Source organism: Pan troglodytes, chromosome 4 (genome assembly GCF_028858775.2).
Source record: "Pan troglodytes isolate AG18354 chromosome 4, NHGRI_mPanTro3-v2.0_pri, whole genome shotgun sequence".
Lineage (NCBI taxonomy): Eukaryota > Metazoa > Chordata > Mammalia > Primates > Hominidae > Pan > Pan troglodytes.
Window position 1 is genome coordinate 15388128 of NC_072402.2, and position 26532 is coordinate 15414659.

The 26532-nt window shown below is 44.8% G+C and overlaps 1 protein-coding gene across 2 annotated transcripts in view; it reads right to left on the reverse strand.

The window, feature by feature from the left end:
• The window catches only part of ANKH (ANKH inorganic pyrophosphate transport regulator), a 161532-nt gene that overhangs the window by 27976 nt on the left and 107024 nt on the right, over positions 1-26532 (reverse strand). For both annotated transcript variants that reach the window (XM_003310630.6, XM_063811095.1), the window contains exons 3-8: positions 20687-20805; positions 18071-18154; positions 13267-13437; positions 11359-11493; positions 8061-8153; positions 4023-4118 (exon numbers count right to left, since the gene is read on the reverse strand). In XM_003310630.6, coding sequence (XP_003310678.1) covers positions 4023-4118; positions 8061-8153; positions 11359-11493; positions 13267-13437; positions 18071-18154; positions 20687-20805 — 698 coding nt within the window. The remainder of the gene's footprint in view (positions 1-4022; positions 4119-8060; positions 8154-11358; positions 11494-13266; positions 13438-18070; positions 18155-20686; positions 20806-26532) is intronic.

The window sequence follows — 26532 nt, forward strand, 5'->3', positions numbered from 1 at the left end:
TCGTTGCTATCAAGGGGATTCCGTTTCATCTGACAGTTCTACTGTTTTGAAGCCAATCTTTTGGATCAACTAAAGGTACCCCCTTTCTCATCCTCATGCCCATCAGATGGTTTAGAGAGATCAATCAATCAACCTCTGGCTGAGCATGCCTAACCGCAGCTCTGAAGGACTGAAAGCAAGATGCTAACGGAAATCGCGAACATTTCCATTTTCCTACTCTACACCCCTCTGACTTCAGCCCCTCTTCCACACTGGGCAGAAGACATCTACTGCTTTTCTTAAAACCCAGTGATCAACAAAACTGCTAGATAAGAGTACAAGGGCAGAACCAACTTCTGGAGTAGGACAGATACTCTAAATTTAAATAGAAAATGTGTAATAGGGAATAAACAAACACGTCATTGTAACATGCTGAAATGAGCCTCTTACTAACTGTCAGCAGTGACACCGCGGTATTTTTCCCAGTCAAAGGCAGGTGTTGAACTCCAAATGTCAGGGCCTGGAGAGGGGGCTGTTCTGAGGGAAGGATGCATTTTGATTCTGGACAGTATACGTTTTCCTTTGAATCACTGAGTCATTGGGTGTCTACAGGATCCTGGGGGTCAGCTCTTCTCAAAAGACTCAGGGATAAAAGTTGATTTTCCCAAAGCAGCGGAGTGTGGGAAAGCGTGCTAACGTTGGCCAATGTGTGGAGGGCTGTGGCATCATCACGCAGCTCCTACTGTATACATAGAATCATCCGCTGAAATAAACACCAAGTGTGCTGCTCTCAAGCGTTTCAATGACCTCTGCTACATTAATTTCCTGATATTAAGAAGTTTCAAAATTCAAAAAACAGAAACAGGCCAGGGGCAGTGGCTCATGCCTCTAATCCCAGCATTTTAGGAGGCCAGGAATTCGACATCAGCCTGAGCAACACAGTGAGACCCCTTCTATACAAACAGTTAAAAAAAAAAACCCAAAACCAAGGAAAAAGAAAATAGACTAGAAAATCAAGAGCCTTTTAAAAGCTTTTACGATAATACAAACTGAGCATAAACGAGAAGATTGCCATTCACAAGGGTGAATGCTGTCGGTACCTTACTGACCGGTGTCTCATAATTAAGGATTAGTTGATTCCTGTGTTTGTTAACTTGTTACTGTGACCTTTCTCAGTGTCAAGCAGGATGCTAAGCCCTGGGGATAAAAGATGACATTGCAGACCCTGCCTCATGAAGTTTGGGGCCCAAGAGCAGCAAAAGATGTACAAGAATGAATACAGTAAGAGACAGAATAAGGTGAGTACTCATTACAGGGACAGTTTAATGTTTAATTTAGAAAGAAAAATCTCCGGCTGGGCGCGGTGGCTCATGCCTGTAATCCCAGCACTTTGGGAGGCCGAGGCGGGCAGATCACTTGAGGTCAGGAGTTCGAGACCAGCCTGGCCGATATAGTGAAACCCCATCTCTACTAAAAACACAAAAATCAGCCGGGTGTGGTGGCGGGCGCTTGTAATCCCAGCTACTTGGTAGGCTGAGGCAGAAGAATCACTTGAACCTGGGAAGCAGAGGTTGCAGTGAGCCGAGATCATGCGCCTGCACTCCAGCCTGGGCGACGGAGTGAGACTTTGTCTCAAAAAAGAAAAAAAAGAGAAAAATCTCCCTTTATATTTTTTTCTATGTGTCTTTCAGTGAAAACTCCTTTAGCCAAGATGTTGGATCAATTGATTGAATCATCATAAGGATGGTGTACATGAGACCCTTCCTAAGCCACAAACTCAAATACTATGGTTTTTAATGGGCAAGAAACCACCGTTTCAGGCATGGTGGCAAGCGCCCCAATCTGGAGACCTAAGGGCCAGTATTTGTTCCTACTCTCTGGGAACAGTGTGGTTCAGAGCACAGGGCCCTGGAGAGCATGCCCTGAAGGCTGGGCTGTAGCTGGTTCTATTACTGGATACTTGGACAAGTCACTTGTCCGGTGTGAATCATTTCCTTTTCTGAAAAATTATGGGTTTTGACTAGTTCATCTCCAAGTTCCTTTCTGACAAAGGGTTCTGAATCTCTATTTCTAGAAGGTGAAAATTTACCCTGAGAAACTTCAAGTCACAGATGGTTTTTAGATAGAGGATTAGAATAATAAATAAAGCCTCTACCTGGGAACTGTAAGCATTTTCCCAGATTATAAGTCATTATCATTTCAAAATAAACTTGCAGAATTTTTTTTTAGAAGTATAAATTATTGCCTGTGAACTGAAAGAGAGGTGAATGTCCTTAAGCCCAATCCGGTAAAGCTCTCCATCAGATTCAACTCTAGCAGCGGAAAGATGTTAAACAGTATGAAAGAAGACAGAGGAGGTGAGTTTCTGGACCACAGAGCCAGCGGCAGCCAGGCGTTGTCAGCTTTATATGCAGATGAGGTCCAAGTCACAGGGCCTCACAGCAGAGTTAATTCAACCTTGGATTTCCAGCCATTTAACACAGTCTCCAAATGCTGAGGTCTTTTCCTGGAAAAGAAACCTGCTCTGTTCTGCCTAAAATGCTCTTAAATGGTTTCAAAGTTGCTCAGTGTTTTGCTAATGTTTTAGGGAACTATGGAAAAGCTTGGGCACCACAGAGAGAAATCATGCTAACAGGGGAGCATGGCTGCCTGGGGAACCGGCCCCGCTCAAACAGGCATTGCTATCAGCAATTCTTCTGCAGTGAGGCAGTGCTGGAATAGGTTCCCAGCGCCCCCGTGTTCCACAGGGACAGGCTGGCAAAAGGGGCTGTGTCGGTGGTGACAAGGGCAGCTGAGGACACGAGGTCATGACTCGGCAGTGTCAGAGGTCTTCTGTGATGGGCACTGCCCTTGTGACAATCTAATTAGGTGTTGGATCAACGGATCAAATATTAAGCTGCAGGCTTTCAAAATGTCCATTAAAGGTTTAAAATGTACGCAGGCCTTGAGTTTAATGGCCCACTAACAGCGCTCATCAAGCTCCACGGTTCTTGTGATGACGGTAAGAAGGACCCAGCCCCTGTGCTCCCGCTATTGGCATAATCCAACACCTTCACAGCCTCCGGTCCTCTTTATTAGTTATTGACAATGACAACTGCACACATCTCGACATTTCTGCAAATATTTCTATTGTATATGCGAAAGTAAGTTTCTACCGGATTTAATAGGACATGTGTTGTGACAACAATAAACAAGGAAAACAGAACCGAGTTCAAAAGACCCTTATTTCTTCTTATCGTCTTTTTCATCTCCATCTTTATAACCCAAAGGGCACAGTCTCCAACGGAAGGCTGTTTATAAACGGTAAGTTTTTGGCCACTGTTGATAAACGCTCTAAAAAAACCTTAAATTATATACCACGTCCTTTGGACTACAAAGCATGTACCTATTTTATCCATGTTTTTTGAACATTATCAGTGTTCGAACACATCCGAATTACACACGGGGGCTTGATAATGAAGGATGTGTGTTGTTTATTTAAGGTTGCGCATAGAAATACTGACAGGCTTTGCTGCTGACACAGTGTCACACACGCTTGCTCACAGCTGTATCCTCAGCAGACAGATGGGCCTGGGATCCCGCAGGGGCTCAATGCCTATGGGCACATGATGGCCACGTAAGTAAGCTATGTCAGCACAAACATAACTGGAAAGGAAATTTTACTGGGGAAAACTGAAGTAATGCTGATTAAATTTGGAAAAGAGACAGGGATGGTTGTAAAGTTGACTTTCGATGTTTAAAAAGTAGGCTAGAAATTTTTCAGCAAGACAAGTGTATTGTTCCAATTAAAGGCAACCTCTTCCTTTCTGCAGCATTTGAGAAGTCCCAAGAAATGCCTGAAGTGGGTCCTTTATTCCTAGACTCAAGGGCCTCCTTGAATAACAATCGTTCACATTTGAAGAAGAAAGTGTATTGAAGAGGTTGCTAATTAATCTAGCATCACATTACATTGTGGAAAATAAGATTTCCCCCTTTAAAATAGCAACTTGCCCCTTTACAAAAACCAAACAGAGAGAAGAGACAGAGAGAGCCTCTGTCCTTACCGTGAGTGACAGAGCCATGCAGACGAAGGTGAACTTCTTGATGTGGGCCGCCGTGACTGTGTTGCTCGTGCTCACCAGTTTGTTGCTGGGGTTATTCTGGGGAAAGAAAACCACAGTCATGAATGGGCCCGGCTTATCCTTGGCTGAACCCACCGGGGGATCTTGAAGAGCATCTTGCTTTTGTTTTATCTGATGTGTCTGAATTAGAGGTTTCAAGTGACAGTTTGCCAGGCGGCTGTCATGTTGAGTGTCTCTCGGGCAGCTGTCAGGTCCCTGTACAGGATCATTAACCTGAGTGAATTCTCGACTCAATGCCCTGCAGCTCTTCCAACTCAGTCACCTCCCCTCTGCCTGGGCAGCCCATCTCACCCAGTCCTGGGGCTTTGGCTCTGAAGCCTGCTTCTGCCCCATGCACCCCGCTCCTGGTCCCAGCACACCCTGTGCCTGGCCACCATCGGCGTCTCCCTAAATGCCATGGCCCTGCTCAGTGGCCTCCAGGGCTCCTCTCCTCTCTACCAAATGGACTATAAATTCCACTGGGCATTCAAGGCCTTGTGCAATCTGACACAGACTCACTTTCCAGCCATGACTTCTCCACTTCTAGCCCAAATGGGACTTCCTGCTCTTCCCCTGACACACCTGGAGCTTTTGTTCCTCCTGCCATTGAATCCTGATTTTCAAAAACATCCCTCTTTCTAAGGCCCATCATCTTCACAGCCCATCTGTTCCCTAAAGCCTCTCTGACCTTTGACCTCCAAGCTGGGCCTCACCTCCTGTAAAGCCTGATGACCCTGGAGCTCTCTGAGGGCAGGCATCATGTCCTGTCATGCGTCCAACCCCGGTGAGGCTGTGCTTGCTGAGATAACGCCCTGCGTGTCTCCCCTTGAATCACTCAGCACAACATCTGCGGAGAAAAGATGCCCCAAGAACACCTGCTGCACTGCATTTCAGGCAGGACTGCAGGGGGCTCAGATGTCACCCAGCTTGACAGTCAAAGGGGCCTGCCGAGGCACTCCAGCTGCACTGCTAAGCGTGCTCCTCACCCCTGCAAAACGAGGGCCTGGCCCCCGGACCACGAAAACTGGCAGAGAAAAATAACCCTGACCTCATTATGGACCCAATTAGTCCCAGAGTCGACTCACAAAAACAAACCCTGAACACCTGGCTCCGCATCCAGCCGCGTGAAACACACACCCACAGCTACTACAGGATCCACCTGGAAAAGAGCTTGTGCTTTTCCTTTACTGGGAGGCTAAGGTCATTTCTCAAATCCCTTCCACCACCAGCACCAACCTCTGAATGAGTATACGTTTTCTTAATTCTAGTCTCTAAAACATATCTGTTTTCTAGACTGCTCTATGGCAAAGTACAAGTCCCAGTGGTTGGAGACCTCCGTCTCCATTCACCCTGGATGTGTTAGAGGACCGCATTCTGTAAGAGCACTGCCCTGCTGGGTACGATGAGGAGGCCTATGTTGGAAAGAATTAGGGAGCCTCAGCAAAACACACATACTGCCATGGGGACAGCAACGCACCACAGCTCCTTCAGGGGCACTGTGATTTGCAAAATGGCACATATTCACGTGAAGATCGTGAAAATAAACCAGCAGGTATCATTACATTAGCACTGGAGTTTCAGTTTGTTTGCCCAATTGGCTCAGAAGCATCCTTTTTTGCAGGTAACTGAACATTAGAGAGAATCTGCACTAGTGGAAACCTTTCTCAGCTCATGCTTAGCTAGAACTCCCGGAAGGTATGTGAGAAATTTTAAATCTCTGATTCTGGAGCCCACAAAGAAGCTCAGGATTTCAACTGTCAATGCAGCAAATTCTGGAAGTCCATATGGAGGTGCCTAAGATTTTGGTGAATAGACGGCATTCATATAAATGGCTGGTGTAGCTCGCTGGAATGCTTGGAAACAATGGGCGAGGTTTTAAAAGGATTTGGAGTAACTTGAAGTTCTGGTGAGAGGTATCCTCGTTAAAGGAATTTTTTTATAGCTCCTAGCCTCTGTGATCAAGAATAAAACAATGTTTTTCTTGGATGCTCTTACTGAAACCACACAGTGTTGTATTGTTAAATTTTATGATTTCAAGGTGGCCAAAAATAATCTCAGATGAGACCTAAGCAGCCAGGAGGTTCTAACACTTCAGCACTTGCCCTTCTCATCAGTTTCATCAGATGATCACCTTATTAATCAGGAGCTAGAACTGAAATTTAGCAAGAAGACATACATTCATGCTGGTTTTCTAGGATTTACTTCTATACACATGTGCCTTGAAAACAATGATTTCTATCTATAGACTGAATTAAACCCACTCAAACACAGTGTCTGCTCTCTCCAGCAAGTGACTCATGCCTTCTGAGTCCACTCTCAAAGGCCTGTGAAGCAGGAACCAAAAGCATTTCTTAGGAGATGCTCTGCATCCTGATGCTGCAACTGAATATTCCCAGTAGGTGGTGGGTCCTAACTCACAGTCCAGTAGGTGGTGGGTCCTAACTAATGGTCCACTGAGGAAGTTCCACACTCAGTACACGGTTCTGGGTCTATCGCCCATTAGCTTAGGCAGGGGAATCCCTCACTGGTTTTCAGGTGGTTTACCCTTTCCCAGGTGACCATGGGTAGGGAAATAGAGGAGACAGGTGATAGAGACAGGGAAGAGTGGCCTGGGGGCTGGCAGTGGAAGAATGCCCTGATGGGGAAGTGGGAGCAGGCTGTGTGTGGAGGTGGACGTGGGTGTGTGTTTGCACAAGCACGCATTCACAGAGAAACTGCTCGGGAACTGCAGGAGCAGAGGAGGAGGAGGGCAGATGTGGGTGATCACTCCAGGCTTGATCCTCCGTCTCCACCTCACACTTTCAGAGATGCCTGGGGGATGCCCTTGGGCCAGGCTGTAAGGTGTGCTGGGGGAGAGGGGGTCCCCAGGTCCCTGCTCCGCAGGCCTCGCCCCTCTCAGAACCCACAAACGGTCTCAGGGGGGCATTTTGGAAGCTGGTGGCCACGTGAAGGAAGGAGAGAGGCCTGCAGCCTGTGGCCTAGCCTTGTTGTGTGGCTTCCCAGGGCTTCCCGTGCCCAGGAGAGGTCAGGCCGGCGGTGGGGGAAAGAGGGAGGGGCCAGCATTACCCAGGGTCCAAGGCCAAGCTGCCCATTCTGCCAGAGCTGAGCGCTGTGGACACCCCTGGCCAGGAGGCTTCCTCTCCTCACTTCACAGGCTCTGGCTGGGATAAGACAGTGTGATGCTGGCAGTGGCTGCTAGTTCTGCAGACATTCAAGGCACAACAGGTGCCCTTCACGGTAAGAAGTAGCAGTCTGTTTGCTTCCTTCCTGTGTATCATTTTAAAACACTGTAGACTATTTTTGGAGTATGTTTCACCAGCCATTTGTTTTAGAGTATTAAAAAAAGTCTATAGGTTTAAATGATAACACTATAAAATAGACTTTAATTGAATGACAGCAGGACAGTGCTGACTGGGTCACAAGTTACAGGGCAGAAGGGTTATGTGACTCCCATGGCTGGGGAGACGGAGCAGCTGTCAACAGGCTTTCCACTGGAATACGTCTGCCATATCAAAACACTGGACCCAGGTCTTGCCTGTGGCCAACTTGAGCATGCAGGTAGGCCAGCCCACAGAAAGACAGCCACGCACGGCTTCCTGCCTACACCTTAGCCATCTGGTATGGGGTCAGCAAAGCATTCGTTTAAAGAAACAAACCACAGAAATAAAATCCCATAAAGTGATTTTGGGGGAAGTTTATTTTCCCTTTCGCAAACAAATCATTTCTCAATGGGAATAACCTGAAAGTAACCACAGGCTGATCACTTTGGAAAAGCATCTTGGGATCAGCGTCAAAGGTAAGCTTCAACTTGCCACTGTTATTTTCTGAGGAAAATATTCCTTCAATGCCCCCAACGTCACATTAACCTTACAAAGGGAAGCAGGACTGAGAAGCAACAAAGTGTCCCTCATCAGAGAGCCCTGTCTATCAAGAAGTCATTTCAAAAGCATGTTTCAGACACGACACCGCACGGGTTCTCACCTTGTCGAAAGCAGGATACACAGCACGGATTTCCGTCAACCAGCCGTATGGCATGTGACCCACAGGGTATGTGGCTGTCAAAATCGCCACTGCCTGCAACAGGAAGAGGTGGCAGAGTTAGCAGGGTACCAGCAGGAAGTCCTCCAGGAGCTATAGTAGGTGACGAAGCACGCCGACTCAGGTGCAGCCACTGAGGACAGAGCCCGCTACACTGGGTGACAAACATCAGGCAAGCACAGGACGGCCCAAGATGGGGGGAACTGACAGCAAATTGGGCTCCTAGGGGCAGGCACTCTGCTGCATCCCTGGGAGTGCAATGAGCCAGCCAACAAAGTGGACGTGAAACGAGGGGGATGCGTCACATTTTACGCGGATCCAATGAGAAACAGGTGCAGACCACTGGCTGGGAAGCCAAGATTCCTTTTTTTTTTTCCTTCTCTCTTTCTTTTAATTTTTGAGGGAGACCAGAGTTTATTATTACTCATATCAGTCTCCCCGAGCATTGGGGTCAGAGATGAAATTATAGGAAGTCGGAGCTGTCTTCTTGTGCTCAGTCAGTTCCTGGGTAGGGGCCACAACAAGATCAGGTGAGCCAGTTTATTGATCTGCGTGGGGCCAGCTGATCCATCAAGTGCAGGGTCTGCAAAATAAGCACTGATCTTTGGAGCAGTTTAGGGAGGATCAGAATGTTGTAGCCCCCAGCTGCATGATTCCTAAAACATAATTTCTAATCTTGTGGCTAATGTTAGTCCTACAAAGGCAATCTAGTCCCCAGGCAAGAAGGAGGTCTGCTTTGGGAAAGTGCTGTTGCCATCTTTGTTTAAACTATAAACTGTAAGTTTCTCCCAAAGTCAGTTCAGCCTACACCCAGGAATGAACAAGGACAGCTTGGAGGTTGGAAGCAAGATGGAGTCAGTTAAGTTAGATCTCTTTCACTGTCTCAGTCATATTTTTGCAAAGACGGTTTCAATCGCTCCCTTTGGGTTTTATTACACCTTAATCAAGTGTAGGCTATGAAGATGGGAAAAGACCATCCATTGCTCTGAGAAGCCAAGATTTCAACCCAGGTCCACCTGACTCCAGAATCTTTGCTCATTCCATTGAGCCACACAGAACCCTCTAGTCTAGCTCTATTTATTTTGGATTCTCAAAATGCAACTGCGAGCCCTCCCTGCTCTCTGGAGGGTCTCTTCCTTGGGATCCACCTCTAAGCCTCCACTCCGTCCTTCAGGGATGCTGACATTTTGCGTGGTTGTTGATGGCTCTGTGCTACTCTCCTTACAACCCAACTCACTCCCAGTCTGTATGGGATTTCTGACCATAATTTGGTCAGTATGGCCCAATTTAGATTTTTAATTTAAGAAAATTAAATACATATTTTGTGCAGAAAGCTATCAATGTGTTTCCATGAAAACATGAGTTTCTGACCAGCCATGGTAGCTCAAGCCTATAATCCCAGCACTTTGGGAGGCCGAGGTTGGAGAATTGCTTGAGCCCGGGAGTTCGAGACCAGCCTGGACAACAAAGCGAGACACCGTCTCTACAAAAGAAATTCAACTATTAGTTGGGCATGGTGGCTTAGGAGGCTGAGGCAGGAGGATCGCTTGAGCCCAGGAGATTGAGGCTGCAGTGAGCTGTGATCGTGCCACCACTGCTCTCCTACCTGGGTGACAAAGCAAGACCCCACCTCTTAAAGAAGAAAAAATAAAATGACAGTTTCTTCCCTATGTGAATGAAAAGGAAGAAAAGCGAAAACAAAGCATCTAAACCTACATCCTGGCAGTGTTCAACCCTCTACCTAGCCTGCGAAGGAGGAGAACGAGCTTCATCTGTTTTAATTAACAAAACGGCAATGTCCAGAGGTTCCAGGAACATGAGGCAAGTCCCCAGCAGTGTGAAGAAAGTGTGGTGTGGCGTGGTGTGCTAGAACAAAAAGGAGCATTGGGATCGGGCGGACCTGGATCCAAAGCTTCACCTCATCGCTCCCCAGCTGTGCGAAGCACCACCTCTCCCATGGCTCCCCTTCTTGCTGCTCTGGTGGAACAGTAAGAACAATAATATCCATCCCATAGGGTTACTGGGGAGTCAAGGAAATGTACATAAATGCCTGGCACATGAGCAGATGACCAATAAATGCCAGTGCTGTACCCCACGTGCTGTTCCTATATGCCATCGAGAGCAATTTTCAAATGGCTCTAATGTATAATTTGTCCTTTTTTTTTTTTTTAAAGGGGTGGATGGAATTCTAGCACACAGGTGGTGGGGGTCCCATACTTTTTGTGAGAAACTTGAACTGAAGTATTCAAGAACAAAACCTGTGTGTTACAGTAGCCACCCAAGATGATGTTCATGATTCAAAAAACAAAATCCAGGAACACATGAAGCAAGAGAAAGCGTTCTGCTTTTGATTTATGTGCTGCTTTTTCCAGGAGAACATGAGCAGCTTCCCAGGACATGGAAACTGGCAGGCACTCTGGCTGGAGACATGCTGACAGCGCAGTAAGGGCTCTGGGCCGCTCCCCTCAAGGCAGTGCCTGGACAGGGGGCCCTTGTGGGCAGCCATGAGCCTTCCTCGGGACCAGCAGTTCCAGAGATGGAATTAATTCTCCAGAGGGAAGTGGAGGAGGAAGCCAATGAAGTAATTCTATTTGTTCAAACCCAACTTGAAAGAGGGAAAAATGAGTCAACTCTTTCTTTGGAGTGGCTGCCAGTTTCCAGATAAAGTTTGTTCAATCAAGGAGCTCCCCATCTGAGGCGGGCATGCCAGGCGCGGGTGTGGTGGTGACGGGTCAGGTGGCACATGCAGGACGGTGAAGGGCAGGTGAGGGGAGGCCGGGTCAACACGGAGGCAGCGCCCCTGCAGCCACTGGGTGTGTCCCACTCTGCTGCCACGTGGCATGCATGCTCCATCATCCTCTGCCACCACGGTGAAGAGGCCAGTGCTGATTCCGTGGACATGGAAAACTGAGTGGGAGTCAGAAAACCTGGATTCTAACACTAGCCCAGCTTCCAGCTAGTTCTGTGTCTTTAACCTTTTCTTTCTGTGCCTCAGTTCCTCATATGATAAACAAGAAGGATGTACGACATGCATGACAGGTTTTCTCCCATAATCATAAAAATATACAATTACATGACTATAAGTCACTGAACAAGATCTTTATGGCTTCCTAGTGTGACTGTCATGTAATTTAATATTGGGGAATTACTTGAGCTCTCGAGAAGAACTGGAAATCAGTTTCAGCACCCCCCTGCCCCACCAAGGTGATCATAAGCCCCACATCCCCAAAGCATGGCCTACCTCTGTGGCTGCAGAACTGCCACCAAGGTCCCGGGAAACAAAGAGGTTGACAATAGGCCGACTGATTCTCTGTGTGGCCAGAATTAGAGCCAAAGGCCACCAGAAGCTCAGCATCTTTCTTATTGTTGCATCTCCCTGCGTTAAGAAACGAAGATAAAAGTTACCTGAACTCTAGAAGTAGAATGGAAAAAACGATTCAGAATCAAAGCTTTTCCTTCGTATGTTAATCACAAGCCAATTCACTATACTTGAAAGTAATATAAGGAAAAGCGTCTGTAGACAAGCCAAGTTGAATTAAAATAAAATGTTCAGTCCTAATAGAAATTAACCGAGACAGCTGGCAAGCTGCTGTGAAATTAAAACACACACTGAAATTTAATGGATCCCAACCACTCTTTTCCATACTGAGACTCGGGGAATCTCTAACCAAGGTAGAACCCACATCTCAGGCCTGAGAAACAGGTTTGAAATTAAGTCTTTGTTAATCTCATCAAATGGACTGGCTGGAAGCCACGTCAGGAAGAGGTAACTCTTAGAAATAAAAAAGTTATTATAATTTATTTTGGAATCAGTCAGCTCACCAAAATGTGCCTAATTATTCTGGCAGTGTAGAAACTGACTACAGAGGTTCTTATTCTCGGAGCTCTCACAGACATCATGTAAACTGTTCAAAAGCATAATCAAAATAAAGGCATGTAAAGAACAAGGGATTCCTAAGACTTCTGCGGCAAAGGTGTGGAATATCTTTAAAGCCTGGCTTTCATTATGCAATTTTGGTTTTGATTGTTCACAAGGGTGAGAGTTACATCATGGAACCATCTTGGTCACTTTATTTCCATTTGCTGGTGGCTAAATGTTAAGAGATGGATTGTTACTGTCAAGACCAATTTGTGGTTGGCCTAGTGATGGGATAACTAGATAGGATTTTACTGACAGTCTGACCTCAGATGGAGGTAAGTGGTCAAAACAATTACTGCTTGACACGACAAAGTAATGTGCGGCCCAAGTAGGGATCAGGGTGAGGTGAGGGGATGAATTCAGGGCTATAGATGCCTTACAGCTAAATGCAGAGAAACCTAATGATGTCTCATACCTATGGGTAGGGAAAATTAGCACACACAGAAATCACATAATGTTTATACTTACAACAAACAGATTGCTTTGGTCATCTCTACAAGGTTCTCTATCTCATTCCTACTTGTTTCTTATTCGACTTTCAGGGCACAGCAAGATCTACCTCCTCCAAGGAAGCATCTTACACTACATCACTATGTTCCTTCTCCCAGTGTTAGGGGCTCCTATATCCTCATGCAGGTGATGTGCTGTCTCAGATGACTGTTTAATTGTTGCTTCTGTATTGTTCTGATCTGCCAGATGGGATATGATGCTGCTTGAGGGTAGAGACCATATCTTAAAATATTCTGTGTTGCCCTATGGTACCTAACGTTGTGCTTGGTCCCCAGGAGGCACCTGAATAAGGGACTGGGATTGGCCATTGAAGAAAGCATAAACAAAGCCTGGATCCCTGCTGTAAAATTAAACACAATGAAATATAAACTCAAAGGTATCGTGGGTCCTAAAACCTTTGCTGACTGCAGAATAACTTATAAGAGCAAGAAAAACCATGAATGTCGTATCTATTCCTTGGCCACAGATTCTCTGTGCCTCTGTCTCCTCCTATGGGATAAGGAGGCTGGACAGTGACATCTCAGATCACATCCATGTGTTAGAGTTCATTAATCCTCCAACTGTCTTTCCCTGCAGACACCTAGCACTTGGCCTCTGGGTATGACATCCTGGCCAACTTCATGTTTTGATGTCACTGATTTCTCATTTTACATAGAGGCGGAATACAGTTTTATTCTACTCTGAGTCTCAGACAGACTGCTGTTGGGTTGGTAGACGTACCCCCAGCTCCGGGCCACTTCTGTCAGGGATGATGTCGTGAATGTTCTTGTAGTAGCCCAGGCACAGGGTGGTGCAGCGCACAAGCGCGCCCATGTACAAGGAGAGGATCGGGATGAGCAGGGGCTCCCGGCATTCCAGGTGACTGTGAAGCAAAATGGCTACAAAAACAACCTGAGAGAAGGGAGAACGGGAACAGGTCAGAGGGGAGAAGCGGGAACCGATCGACAGAAGCACAGGGGCACGCTCTTGAACCTGAGACAGACCTCTGAGCAAAGATCTTGACTTTTATGCAAACAGAACCAAAAATTGGATGATGACCCAATGTCGCTCTCATGTAATTCATGTGCAGATGTTTGGGATTCACTGGAGGAACATGGATCATTTTGTTATACCCACCATGAAAATTCTTTTAAGCAACTACAAAAATCTTTCAAGGCATCTTTTTTAAGGTTATTACTTTAAAAAAATTTATGCAATATGTTTTCAGGAATCCCTTGGCAATGATTGACTGGAACATATAACTATTCAAATAATGACGGCACAGAGAAGCACTGCATGTTTGCACCAAACCGAGAGATTTTTTGTACCATTGTGTGAAACCCATTAACTTAGTAAAATTTGAAAAACAAAACAACAAAAACAAACAAACAAAAAAACACCCCTCAAGAATTGCCACTGACATTGGAGGCATTATAAATAATTTCCATTTTACCATTGGTGCTTGGTGATTACTTGCTATTTATGCCAAGGTGGCATTTCAAAGTACTTTGCATGGAATCTATTTACTCATTACCAACTTAATGTAGCCTTTCCCTCTCGAGGCTGGACACTCAGGTGTGTAGGTAACACACATCTGAGGACTAGGCTACATTTAACAAAGAAAAAAACAGTAGTGATAAATAACATATACAGGAAAATAGACATTAATGTTTATAGGATAGAAGGCACTAAAAATGGGCTGGGTGCCATGGCTCACACCTGTGATCTCAGTGCTTTGGGAGGCTGAGGCTGGAGGACTGTTGGAGGCCAGCAGTTCCAGACCAACCTGGGCAACTTAGTGAGACCCCATCTCTGTAAAAGATTTTTAAAAATGAGCCAGGTGTGGTGGTGCACACCCGTAGTCCTAGCTACTTTGGTAGCTGAGGTGGGAGGTTCACTTGAGCTTAGGAGTTTGAGGTTACAGTGAGTTTTGATCGTGCCACTGCACTCCAGCCTGGGTGACAGTGAGACCCTATCTCAAAAAAAAGTCACTAAAAATGCTGCCAAAAAACACCAGCAGTAATAATTATAAAACAACTTACATTAACATTTAAAATACTAACCTATAAAACTAGAATAGGTTGAAATAACCAGAGTAAGGAGAGAATGAAATTACAATAATGTTTATATCTCTATTCAATGGTACAGTCTCTAAATCAAGCTTAACTGTATTAACCTCCCTGTACTGCAGAAATCAGAGAATCAGCCCAGCCTTTGTCTAGAGTCCTCCTGGGATCCACTCATTCCAAAGACCTCAGAAGCATACTGAGAACAAAAGCAGGACAATGCATATTCCTGAGCTACATCAACCTTAATGGCCAAATACCAATGGAAAAACAAGCTGAAACATGTAAAAACCAGGACTGCAGCGGTGAGAGGGCTGGTGGGAAAGAGTGTGTGACTGAGGAGCGGGTAGTCAACAGAGTAAAGATCAGGAAAGCTGCCCGCTGCGTTTAATGGCAGGAAAGTCATTAGTAAGAATCATCTGGGTGGACTGACGGGGGTGGAAGTCAGCCTCAAGTAGGTAGAGAATGAAAGAGAAGTGAAAAAGACAGTGAGTAGAAGCCACCCTCCCAAGAAGTTTGGCTATAAAGTGATAGAACTGTAGCTAAAGAGTTAGGTGAAATACACAGGAAGCTTCTCGTTGCTGTGTTAACATGGCAGAGATGTGAGTGTGACAGGACAAGGGAAACGATGCACGAGAAAGCAGGGAACAGGTTCCTGAGGAAGCAGCATAGGCCAGGACCCAGAGGAGTGGCCCTTGGTGGGAGGAGGGACACCTCCCCCCCTACAATGAGAAGAGAATGGGGAGGATGCAGGGTTGGAAAGTAAGTGTGTAGGTTTGTTGGCTGGAAGGTGACGAATTTGGTTGCTGCAATTGACTCTGTGAGGTGGGAAATGAGGTCTTATGTTGGGAGGTGAGAGGTAGAGAAACTCTCTGAAATAGTTGCTACAGAGTTAGCAGAGGTGAAGGATAAGATTGTGCATTTACAGTTTGATTAGTTTATTCTGTTGTGTAAACTTTTGCAGAAGCACCGCGCAAGTGGAGGAAGATGTGTAACATAAGGTTGGTTCAGAGGAATTTTCTCAGAAGGCTGAGATGAAAAGGCAGGAGATAAGGGAATTTACAGGAATGCGGGGGATGTACACATTGTGATCTGACCAGCCTTGGAATGTCAGCTGACCTTGAAAGGCAAGGGCTGATGATAGCAGAGGAGTGACAGGATGGAAAGTCCAAAGACAGCAAACAACCTTGACAATTCTCACCTTGATATCAAGCAAGCTAAGAAGGTCCAGATGACCAGGGAACAAAACAAAAACAGCAATATGTTTCCACGAATCCCTTGGCAATGATTGACTGGAACATATCACTGTTAAAATAATGACGGCACAGAAAAGCACTGCATGGTTGCAACAAACCAAGAGGTTTTTTTGTATTATTGTGTGAAGCCCATTAACTTAGTAAAATCTGAAAACAAAACAAAACAAAAAACCCCCCTCGAGAATTGCCATTGAAATTTGAGGCATTATAAATGATTTCCATTTTATCATTGGTGATTGGTGATTATGTGCTATTTATGCCAAGGTGATATTTCAAAGTACTTTGCATGGAATCCATTTGCTCACTACCAACTTAGGTATGTTTTCATACCTAACAAACGTTTTCAGGTAATGAGAGGAGGCCTGAGGGTAGAAGACTTAAAAAGAGAATTTATTCCCCCAGCCAAATTGTGGCAGGAACTCAAGTAACAAGGTTTAAAATAACTACTCCACCAGGCACAGCCTGAAGCCAGATGGCATCTGAACTCGGCTTCCACGCTCCCACTAACCAGATCTGTTTATTCTAAACTTGCAGGCCTTCCCTCAACAGGCAAGGGCCAGGATCAGGTTTAAAATAGAGAAGGAAAATGGCTGTAGGTGTATTGGCAAAGTCTTTTTCAGAGATAGGCTTTTCTTCTTCTGTCCTTGGATGGGTACTATGTTTATTTTAGGCAAAGTTAAGAGGTTTTTTTTTTTTTTTTTGCCTTTAAAAAAACACACATCTACAAATGTGTGCTCACAAATGCTCACCGACTTGCTGATGCCAGTGTTTGAAATTAGAGAGGCTTACTGAATTTCAAATGAAGTGATTAGAGTGAATAAGGCAGTATAGTTCATCTCCCATAGGATACAGAAAGTAAGACTGGGACAAAATTCTCTACTAACTCTTAAGAAAATTAACAAAGACATACCAAAGAATGGTGGTTGCTAGTATTGCTAGTATTTACACACACACACACAGTTAGTAGAAATCCATTTAAATTACTTATAATAGTGATCCACGGAGTAAACACGATTAATCTGGAAATTTTTGGTCTTCAGGGAAGTACTAACAGTTCAACAGTCGATTATTTCAAGAAGGTGGCTAAGAGAGCAGGGTGTGCAAGAAAGGAAAAATGTATGGAAATATTCATAGAATAGAAATGAGACTGGGCGTGGTGGCTCATGCCTGTAATCCCAGCACTTTGGGAGGCTGAGGTGGGCAGATCACCTGAGGTCAGGAGTTTGAGACCAACCTCGCCAATATGAAGAAGCCCCATCTCTACTAAAAATACAAAAATTAGCCAGGCATGGTGGCAGATGCCTATAATCCCAGCTACTCAGGAGGCTGAGGCAGGAGAATCATTTGAACCTGGGTAGTGGAGGTTGCAGTGAGCCGAGATTGTGCCATTCGACAAGAGCGAAACTCTGTCTCAAAAAAAAAAAAAAAAAAAAGACATGAGAATTTGGAAAGGCATTTAGAGATATAGTCTAACCTCTTCCTCTATTCCTCTATGAAGAAATCATTCTCCCAAATCCCTGACTGTAGGAACTTAGTCTAATTTATAAATCATAAGAATTCAATCTATTTTTCCACTAAAATTGTTCATGCACTATCCTTGGTAGAAGAAGAAAGGACAGAAAGCCAGGGCTGAGTGCCAGGGCTCAGAGAATTGGACCCAACAGAAAGTGGGATGTAGGCCTTCTTCTCAGACCGCGTGGAAAGGTAGCTGAATCCACTTCCTGGTTCCTTCTAAATGTGGGGAAGTGACCTGTGAATGGCAGCCCTGCATGGTAACAACAGAGGATTATAAGAACATTGAAGAATAATTCCTAAGAGCCCTCCCTCTAGGACAGAGTGACAGACTTCATAGTGATAGGCCACGCAGAGGGCACCCAGGCAAGTGCACAGTGACCCTAAGACATGCCGAAAGGTACTAGGTATGACTTTATGCTCATCTCACGTGCATGCTCTTTAAAAATAAAGGTCAAAACCCCTTTATTTAAATTTAAATTCTTATAACCCATATTCTAGCAAGATTATACATACTGTTATTACAGGGCGTTCCCTTTTCTCATTCATTTAGCAAATATTTATTGAGGTCTCTATGTGATGTAACGGTGCTGGCAAAACCAGGTCGAATGCAGAGTGTACTGCACAGTGAATGAATATAAATCACACATCAGTTACACATGCCAGAAGGGGACTCTGAGGAGCTCTGATTGACACACAGACCATATTTACCTGAGCTATGACATCTGAGATTGAGGCACATCCCACCAGGAAACTGTATTTGTGTTTTAAGAGAATGCCAGCATGGGTCCATGCCTGCCAGAAAGAAAAGAATTTGGCATGAGATACACCTTCAGGATTATGCTGTTTCTGGTTGTTGAGATTTACTGGGCATTCCTGAAATACACTTTATACCCCCTCAAAGCCTTAGCAGCCCAGGTCTGATAAATCTTTGGTTGGTAAAATTACTGTAACTTGATCTGGTGGCTGGCTCCATGTTAGAGTTTACAGTGGAGTGAAGGACTGCACGCAGGTATTTATTTAGTACCAATTGTATGTAGACTAGTGCGCTATTAGGTTTGTATGCCTGGCAGGAAAGCTGAAGGAATACCAAGAATGGAGGAAACACAATCTCTCTCTCTCAAGCGTCTCAGTCCCAAAGTAGCATCCTTCCCATGTGATGCAGATCATAATGAGGGCTCTCATTTGGGTCTGAGTTATTACAGTCATTACCGGTGCTCACTGACTGATTAGGGTCTACTGTTTTCTTGCCTTCAAGTTTGGGCAGGATCTGACCTGACACTTTGGGAGATGAGGAGGAAGGTGCTATGAGGGGAGCAGACAAAAAGCCCGAGGAACAGCAGGTCTGGAGAAGGTTTCAAGTTCATGACGGGCTCTGTTTAAGGATCATCCTTCTTACCTTCAAGGTTGATTTGGACTGACACAGAAATGACATTTCATCTGAGCTACACACAATGAGGCAAGCAGGGTCTATTCCCCAGGTCCATGTCAAGATTTTGTAGAGCAACAGCCAATTCCCCGCCCATCTGCAAACACAGCTGTGGGCTGGCTTTGTTGTCTGAAAGCCACCGTACAATAAGCTTGCTGGCTTTAAATATTCTCTCTCCAACCAATATATCAGCGCCATGCTGCCAGGGGTGAAGGGGTGGGGAGGGAGGAGTTGATCTGGTCCTTATAAATGTTCATTATTTTCATTTTTATAAGCCATCTCTTGCTGTTATACCAGGGTCTCTGGGGGAACTTACAGAAGAAACATGGAAGAAAAGAGTACCAATTACAAATGTTCTGGTGTTCTATTTGATTTCAGAAACTCTCTTATGGCAAATAAATATAGCTAAAGGGACATGGAATACCAGGTCCTTAAGAATCTGCAATTCACTTTTACTAACAGTCCTGAGTTCCTGGAATTCACCATATAACTGTAATTCTTCTATGTGTGTAGATTCCCACTTCAACACAGATGGGAGGACAGACCTCAGAGCAATGGCACGGACCTGTCCAGGAAGCTGGGCTTCGACTCTTTAGGGACGTCAGAAAGGCCACCTCCTTCAGTTCTCTAACTGGGCTACCACCATGGGCTAGTTCAGGCACCGCAGGGAAGCCAGTTATGCACTTACATCATGCATCTAACTGCATATAAACTTGAGGTGGGGGTGGTAAAAAAAACTATACAGACTAACATATTTTTAAGTCTCCTTCCAAGAATAATTCAAAATGGAGCCAAAGGAAAGGGTTTACTTTCCAGCATTGGACCTTATTGGAATATATATACATATATATATATATATATATTTTTTGCTAAGTCTTTTTTATATTTATAAGACAGCAGAAGAGAATGAAAAGCACTGTTTAAGCACTCCTCAGAATCATGACAAAGAATTTATGGAAGTGGGCAGCCCTGAGCTAATGGGGTGAAGCTGGTTATTAAAATAATGAAACCCTACCAGTATGTTCAACAGATTCTTACTCTAAAACTGTGGGTGTCTGTGCCACACAAGTGGTAAGTTTATCAGAAAGTGATTCTGATCCTTTGATCCTGAGTATATCAGAAAAGAACTGTTTATCTGCATCAAAATTTTCAAATGGGCTTTCCTGCCACCTACCAGAACTTGTGGCAAAATTAAATAAATTGACAAGATGGACTGGTTAAAAGTCAACAGACAATTGGAACCTGAGTACTCTGATGGTGGTATAGCTGCTACGAAAATCAGTCTGCTAATTCCTCAAAAAATCAAAAATCAAATTTCTGTATGATCCAGCAATTCCACTTCTGGGTATATACCCCAAAGAACCAAAAACAAGGACTCAGATATTTGCACACTCACGTTCATAGCAGTGTTAGTCACAAGAACCCAAAGGTGGAAGCAACGCAAGTGTCCATCAGCTGACGAACGGATACACAAGATGTGGCCTAGACATTCACTGGAAAGTGACTCAGCCTTAAAAAGGAAGGAAATTCTGACACCTGCTACTACATTGTTAAACTCTGAAGACACGCTCAGTGAAATAAGCCAATTACAAAAGGACAAACGCTGTATGATTCCACTCTTTTGAGGTATCTCAAGTAGTCCAATTTGTAGAGTTACAAAGTAGAATGGAGGTTGCCCAGAGCTGGGGAGGGGGCCGAGGAGGGTTACTGTTGAATTAGGATAGAATCTCAGTTTTGCAAGATGAAGAGTTCTGAAGATTGGTTACACAATAATGTGAATGTACTTCCTGCCATTAAGCTGTACACACAAAAATAGCTAAAATGGTAGATTTTATATTATGTATATTGTACCACCAGTTAAAGAAAAAGAAAGAAAGCCAACGATCTTCTCTACTCACCATTGCGTCCATGAAAGGAAAGGCGGCGAGGTACAGGAAGGCCCTTCTCGTCTTGCTCCCCACCGACTCGTCCACATGGTGCAGTTTATTGATAATGTAGTATCCTAAATCACTATAAGCTGCAAAGTGTCGAAAGGCATATGTGGAAATATTTAGAAAAGGATATCTTTATATTCTTTTTGTTTCAAAAGCTTAAAAACAATTTTAAATGTAGTATTTGTTCGTCATAGAAAAATTAGATAAGCAAATAGAAAAAAATCATCTACAATCTCATCCCTCTACCCAGAGTGGGTCACAGCCAATGAATGCTCTGGGTTCTAATCACCAAGTTCTTTTATTGTTCTGTGTTTTAACGTAAAAACGAGATTGTATTCCACATACTCTTTTGTAAACCATGAACATCTTTCCATGATATACTTCTACATTTTATTTCTTTGAATTCCCTTCAATGAACTGAATTTCTTTTTGAGAGTTTGCTTGGTATCAGCTTGCCCAGTCTCCTATTGCTACACAGTGAGGTGGTTTCCATCATTTTGATACTACAAAAGAATGCTTGGTGGCTAGGTTTGAAGCTAAATGTTTACACATATTCTTAATTATTTACTAAGAGAAAATTTCTAGATGTTAATATGCCTTTCCATAAAACTTTAAAGCTAGCTTTTTCACACTTGCCAGTTCTTTTATTTCACTTTTTGGGAAGAGGGTGGCAACTTGGGGTATAGTCCTGCACCGCTGGAAAATGACATTGCGGAGGTGCTTTTGTAGTCCTTCCAATATCAGAATTTGTTACCAGTGACTAGAACATAGGCACTCAGCCAGTACGGGCTGAATAAATGCATATGTGTCAAATAGGAATAGGGAAGAAGGAGAAAGGTCTCCTAATGTATAAGGAATCCTGACAGATATTATTAGCAAAGGTTAAATAAAATAGAGCTATTTTTTCACCTCATTGATAGAAGTTTAGATTATATATAAAAATAACAGGCCAGGCATGATGGCTCATGCCTGTAATCCCAGTACTTCAGGAGGCTGAGGCAGAAAGATTGCTTAGCCTAAGAGTTTGAGACTAGCCTGGGCAACATAGTGAGACTCTGTTTCTAGCAAAAAAAAAAAAATTTAAAAATTAGCCTGGCATGGTGGTACATGCCTGTAGTCCCAGCTACTTGGGAGGTGGAGGCAGGAGGATTGCTTGAGCCCAGGAGTTCAAGGGTGCAGTGAGCTATGATCGTGCCACTGTACGTCACCCTAGGTGACAGAGTGAGACCCTGTCTTTATAAGAAAGAAAAGAAAAAAGAAGAGGAGAGGGGAGGGGAGGGGAGGGAAGGGGAGGGAAAAAAAGAAAAGGAAAGGAAAGGAAAGGAAAAAGGGAAGGGAAGGGAAGGAAAGGGAAGGAAAGAGAAGGAAAGGAAAAGAAAGACAAGAAAATAATAATCTTCAGGTTTTTCACAGTGTCTTACGAGTGTTTTAACAGTAGGTGTGCCTACTATTTTCATTCTCTTACAACTATGGATATTAGAGGTGGGAGTAAGTGGTTTCAAGGGGTGGGAAGCTGGAATGACTACGATCTTCAGAGAGTGAGGTGGGGCAGGTTGGGGAGAGTGCAGGAGGAAAGCTCCTAGTCCTTCCAGGCAGGGTAGAGGTGAACAACCAGAAGGTCAGCTGCCAGGTAAGAAAGGTGCCAGGTGTGGTGGTAGCTGGGCCATCAGAACCACTGAGGCATCAAGAAGAGAAATCCAAGAGAGGGCATGTCACGTGGCAGAAAGAAGAGAGACCTGGGAAGATGGGATTAGTTATAGCAAGGGACATGGATGGAAGGAGGCAGCCGTGATGTCCCTGTCGTTTGGATCAGAAGCTGTGCAGAGATGAAAAGGGGATTAGTAGAGGTTTGACCTGGGAAGGCAGGGAGGGAGAGCTCCTGCCTGATTTTGCAGCCAGGTGAGAATTGCATTTAGACATGAGCTAAGCTGGCTGAAACACAAAGCCAGAATGAAGATGTTACTTAATCATACAAATGATCTACTTTGGGTGCTGAACTGTGGAAATTTTGTTCAAAGTTTATTGTTGCTGCTGCTGTTTATTTGTACACGTGTTTTCATTCAGTCAACAAATGTTCACTGCTCAGGGATGTGCAAGGAGACCATCCTGACCTTGCCCACATCACTGTCCCCACACCCACCTCTCAGCTGAGGCCACTGGCAATGGTAAAGGCAGCTGTGCCAGGCGAGTAGAGCAACGAACACAATGCCAAGTGCAAGAGCACAGGGCTGGCTAGGAATAGCTCATGAGCTAAAATCCCCTGGTGAAGGTTACGGTCACTATAAAACACCAGCTGAGGGGACTTGACTGCCATGGTTGAAGCTGGGGACTATGGAATTGGTGAAAGGGCAGTGTTGTAAGCTGAACTATGTCCCTTCAAAATTCAGATGTTGAAATCCTAACCCCTGGCATCTCAGGATGTGACCTTATCTAGCAATAAGGTCATTGCAGATATAACTGGTTAAGTTGAGGTCATACTGGAGTAGAGTGGGCTCTCAATCCAATGACTGCTGTTCTTATGAAACGGATATTCAGATACAGAGGTAGATGCACACAGGGAGAACGCAGTGTGAAGATGAAGGCAGAAACCGGGGTGACTCCTCTACAAGCCCAGGAATGCCAAAGATTGCCAGCAAACCCCCAGAAGCTAGGGGAGAGGCCTAGATGACAGTCTTCCTCATATCTCTCAGAAGGAACCGCCCCTGCAACACCTTGACCTCGGACTTCCAGCATCCATAACTGTGAAATGCTCAATTTCTGTTGCTTAAACCACCCGGTTTGTGATACTTTGTTACGGCAGCCCTGGAACACAGGTACAAGTGGCTTCTGAGAGAGGGAGACAGGCTTATTTTCATGTTAAACTCTTGGGTGGCAGGAAGATCAGATGGGACATGTGAGTTTCAGCAGCTGAGAGCAGGGCATGCAGTCTGCATGTAGCGCCCAGAAATAGAGATCAATACACATAAGCTTCTCCCTGTTGAGAAGGAAAAGAAACTCATCTGAGTAAGGGCATCCCCTTTAATTATCAGACCTAGGGATGCACTGAAATGTGACAATGTGTGACAGCAGTCACATCTCACTCCCACCTTGAGTGAATAATGACCTTGAAGCCACTTGCTATGTGCGCTCCAGATGAACTGATGCCAAGTAGCCATAAAATGCCATATGCTGGACACCACAATTCATACCCTATACCGTAAATCAATGAGTATTCCCGTCAAGCAACTTCGTGTCAGACCATTCCTTGTCCCCTTTTGCCTTTTTTTTTTTCCTTTGAGACAGAGTCTCGCTCTGTGTCGCCCAGGGTGGAATGCAGTGGTGCAATCTCAGCTCACTGCAACCTCCACCTCCTGGGTTCAAGCAATTCTCCTGTCTCAGCCTCCCAAGTAGCTGGGACTACAGACGTGTGCCACCACACCTAGCTAATTTTGTATTTTTAGTAGAGATGGGGTTTCACCATGTTGGCCAGGCTGGTCTTGAACTCCTGTCCTCAGGTGATCCACCCGCCTCAGCCTCCCAAAGTGCTGGGATTACAGGCGTTAGCCACAGCACCCAGCCCCTTTTGCCTTTAAAAACCTGCTTGTAACAAAGGCCGAAAGGAGCACTCCCCAAGGCCACTGGGAAGTGTGTCCCAGGTGACAATCCTCAATCCTGGCCCAAATAAACTCTCTATATAATTTAACCTCAGTTTCTTAAATATAGCTACTTATTACAATAGTTTAACAGAAACATTAAAAACAGTGCCTTCATGCAGAGTAACTGGGGTAAACATGTAATATTTATGGGGTCTAAGGACTGCTGGGGCATTCGCCATCCATTCTCCTGGGGATGAGCCCAGCCCAGCTTTCTGGTTGGGTGAGAAGGTGTCCCCAACTCTTGCCTCCTTCAGCATCCAGGGCTTGTCCTAGCTCCCTTGGTTTCAGAGTACTGTGGGACCTATGAGGCTTGAGGCTGCCTTTGCTTCTTTTAACTTCTTTTTATTTCAGTCTCTTCCTCTTTCAGCTACTCCGGGAGATATTTGGAGGCCAAGGGAAGAAGCTTTTCCTCCCAGATTTTCTAACTTCCATCTACTCTTCCCCTACATGATAGAGGAGTCTGATTATGGCTATAGAGGCTAATTCTACCCTGGGAGCTGTGAGTATAAAATCCCAACAACTGTTTTCACCCACTCTGTTGGGGCGACTCCCTCCCTCCCATGCCCCTGAGCTATTTCCAGCTAGAGCTATTGGGGGGGTGGGGGGGTAATTTGTTTAAAGTGATTTGCATAGAGTCCATAATTACCAGGCTAGCTGCCTTAGCAATATTTAGCAACCTTCAGCTTCTATAAACCGCCTTACCAAGACTGTTCTAAAACAGCTTGTATTCCTTATGAAGAGCAGAACATTACAAAAAAAATTAAACAAGGTTTTTGAACAGATGTAAACAAATTTTATGATATTGCAACAGCAAGAAGACACTGACTTGACCTGTTTACAGGTGGACAGCTTTGACCCTCCTAAACAAGGGACACAGAAAGTGCCCTTCAGATCCACGGGTCCACTGACCTCAGCCAGCCAGGGCCATGGGCTCTTTCTGAATCAGTGGTTCTCAAACCTGTTCATCCAGGAGCTGTTACAAACCATAAAATGTTAATATGAACCGAAATAAGTCTACATACATTTTTCCACATCCAATAGGCAAATCTGAGAACCATTAATCTAATTCAAATTCCCAAGTCCTCAATGTTTAAAAGTCTCACAGGTACTGTTGTTGACCCACTGTGACCAGCTTGCGAGGCTTTTCACGGGAGCAGGTAATTTCACCCCTGTGCTTCTAGGGTATCATTTCCAAGGTATGTGTGTTTACATGGCTGATAGGCCATATTTAAATCACTTCGATAAATACACGTTGAGTGACTTGTATGCATCAGGTACTGCACACACTAACACAGCTGTGAAGAGGACAGTTTCCTGCATATGGGCTGGGACACAGACATTTAATATCACCCATCTATAATCTACACTAGGCAACACTTGTCCAGTGTGGGGGATGGGGGGCATAAATATCACCTAGGTCTTGAAGAGATACCATAAACCCATGCACAATGTAAGTAAAGTAATTGTGAAATTTTAACCCAAGTACAAGAATTCTATCTCACTGGCATCAAGACTTGGTGGAGTGGGGTTCAGAATAATTTATTGCAGGAGATCTGCTTCTTTCTAGAGAACATTTCTTATTCATGTTTGAATTCTCAGGATCTAGCCCAGTGTGCTGATTGAATAAATGTTGAAATCCATAACCCCCAAAGGAAGTGACTGGGAGGCTGGGCACAGTGGCTCATGCCTGTAATCCCAGCACTTTGGGAGGCTGAGGCGGGTGGATCACCTGAGGTCTGGAGTTCGAGACCAGCCTGGCCAACATAGTGAAACCTCGTCTCTACTAAAAATACAAAAATTAGCTGGGTGAGGTGGCAGGTGCCTGTAATCCCAGCTACTTCGGAGGCTGAGGCAGGAGAATGCCTGAGCCTGGGAGGCGGAGGTTGCAATAACCCGAGATCACACTAATGAACTCTAGCCTGGGTGACAGAGCGGAAAATAAATAAATAAATAAATAAATAAATAAATAAATAAAAAAAAGTGACTGGGATATACTGGTAGCAAAAACATCCCTTGAGTCTTCCCTCCTACTTATATCCCCACTCTTTGTCACATGATTTGGCAGTTCCTCACACCAAAAGTTAGGCTCTATTCCCCTCGCCTTGAATCTGGGCTGGCCAGTGATCTGTTTTGGTCAGCAGTGTGCGGTGGGAGTGATGGTGGGCCGTTCTGATT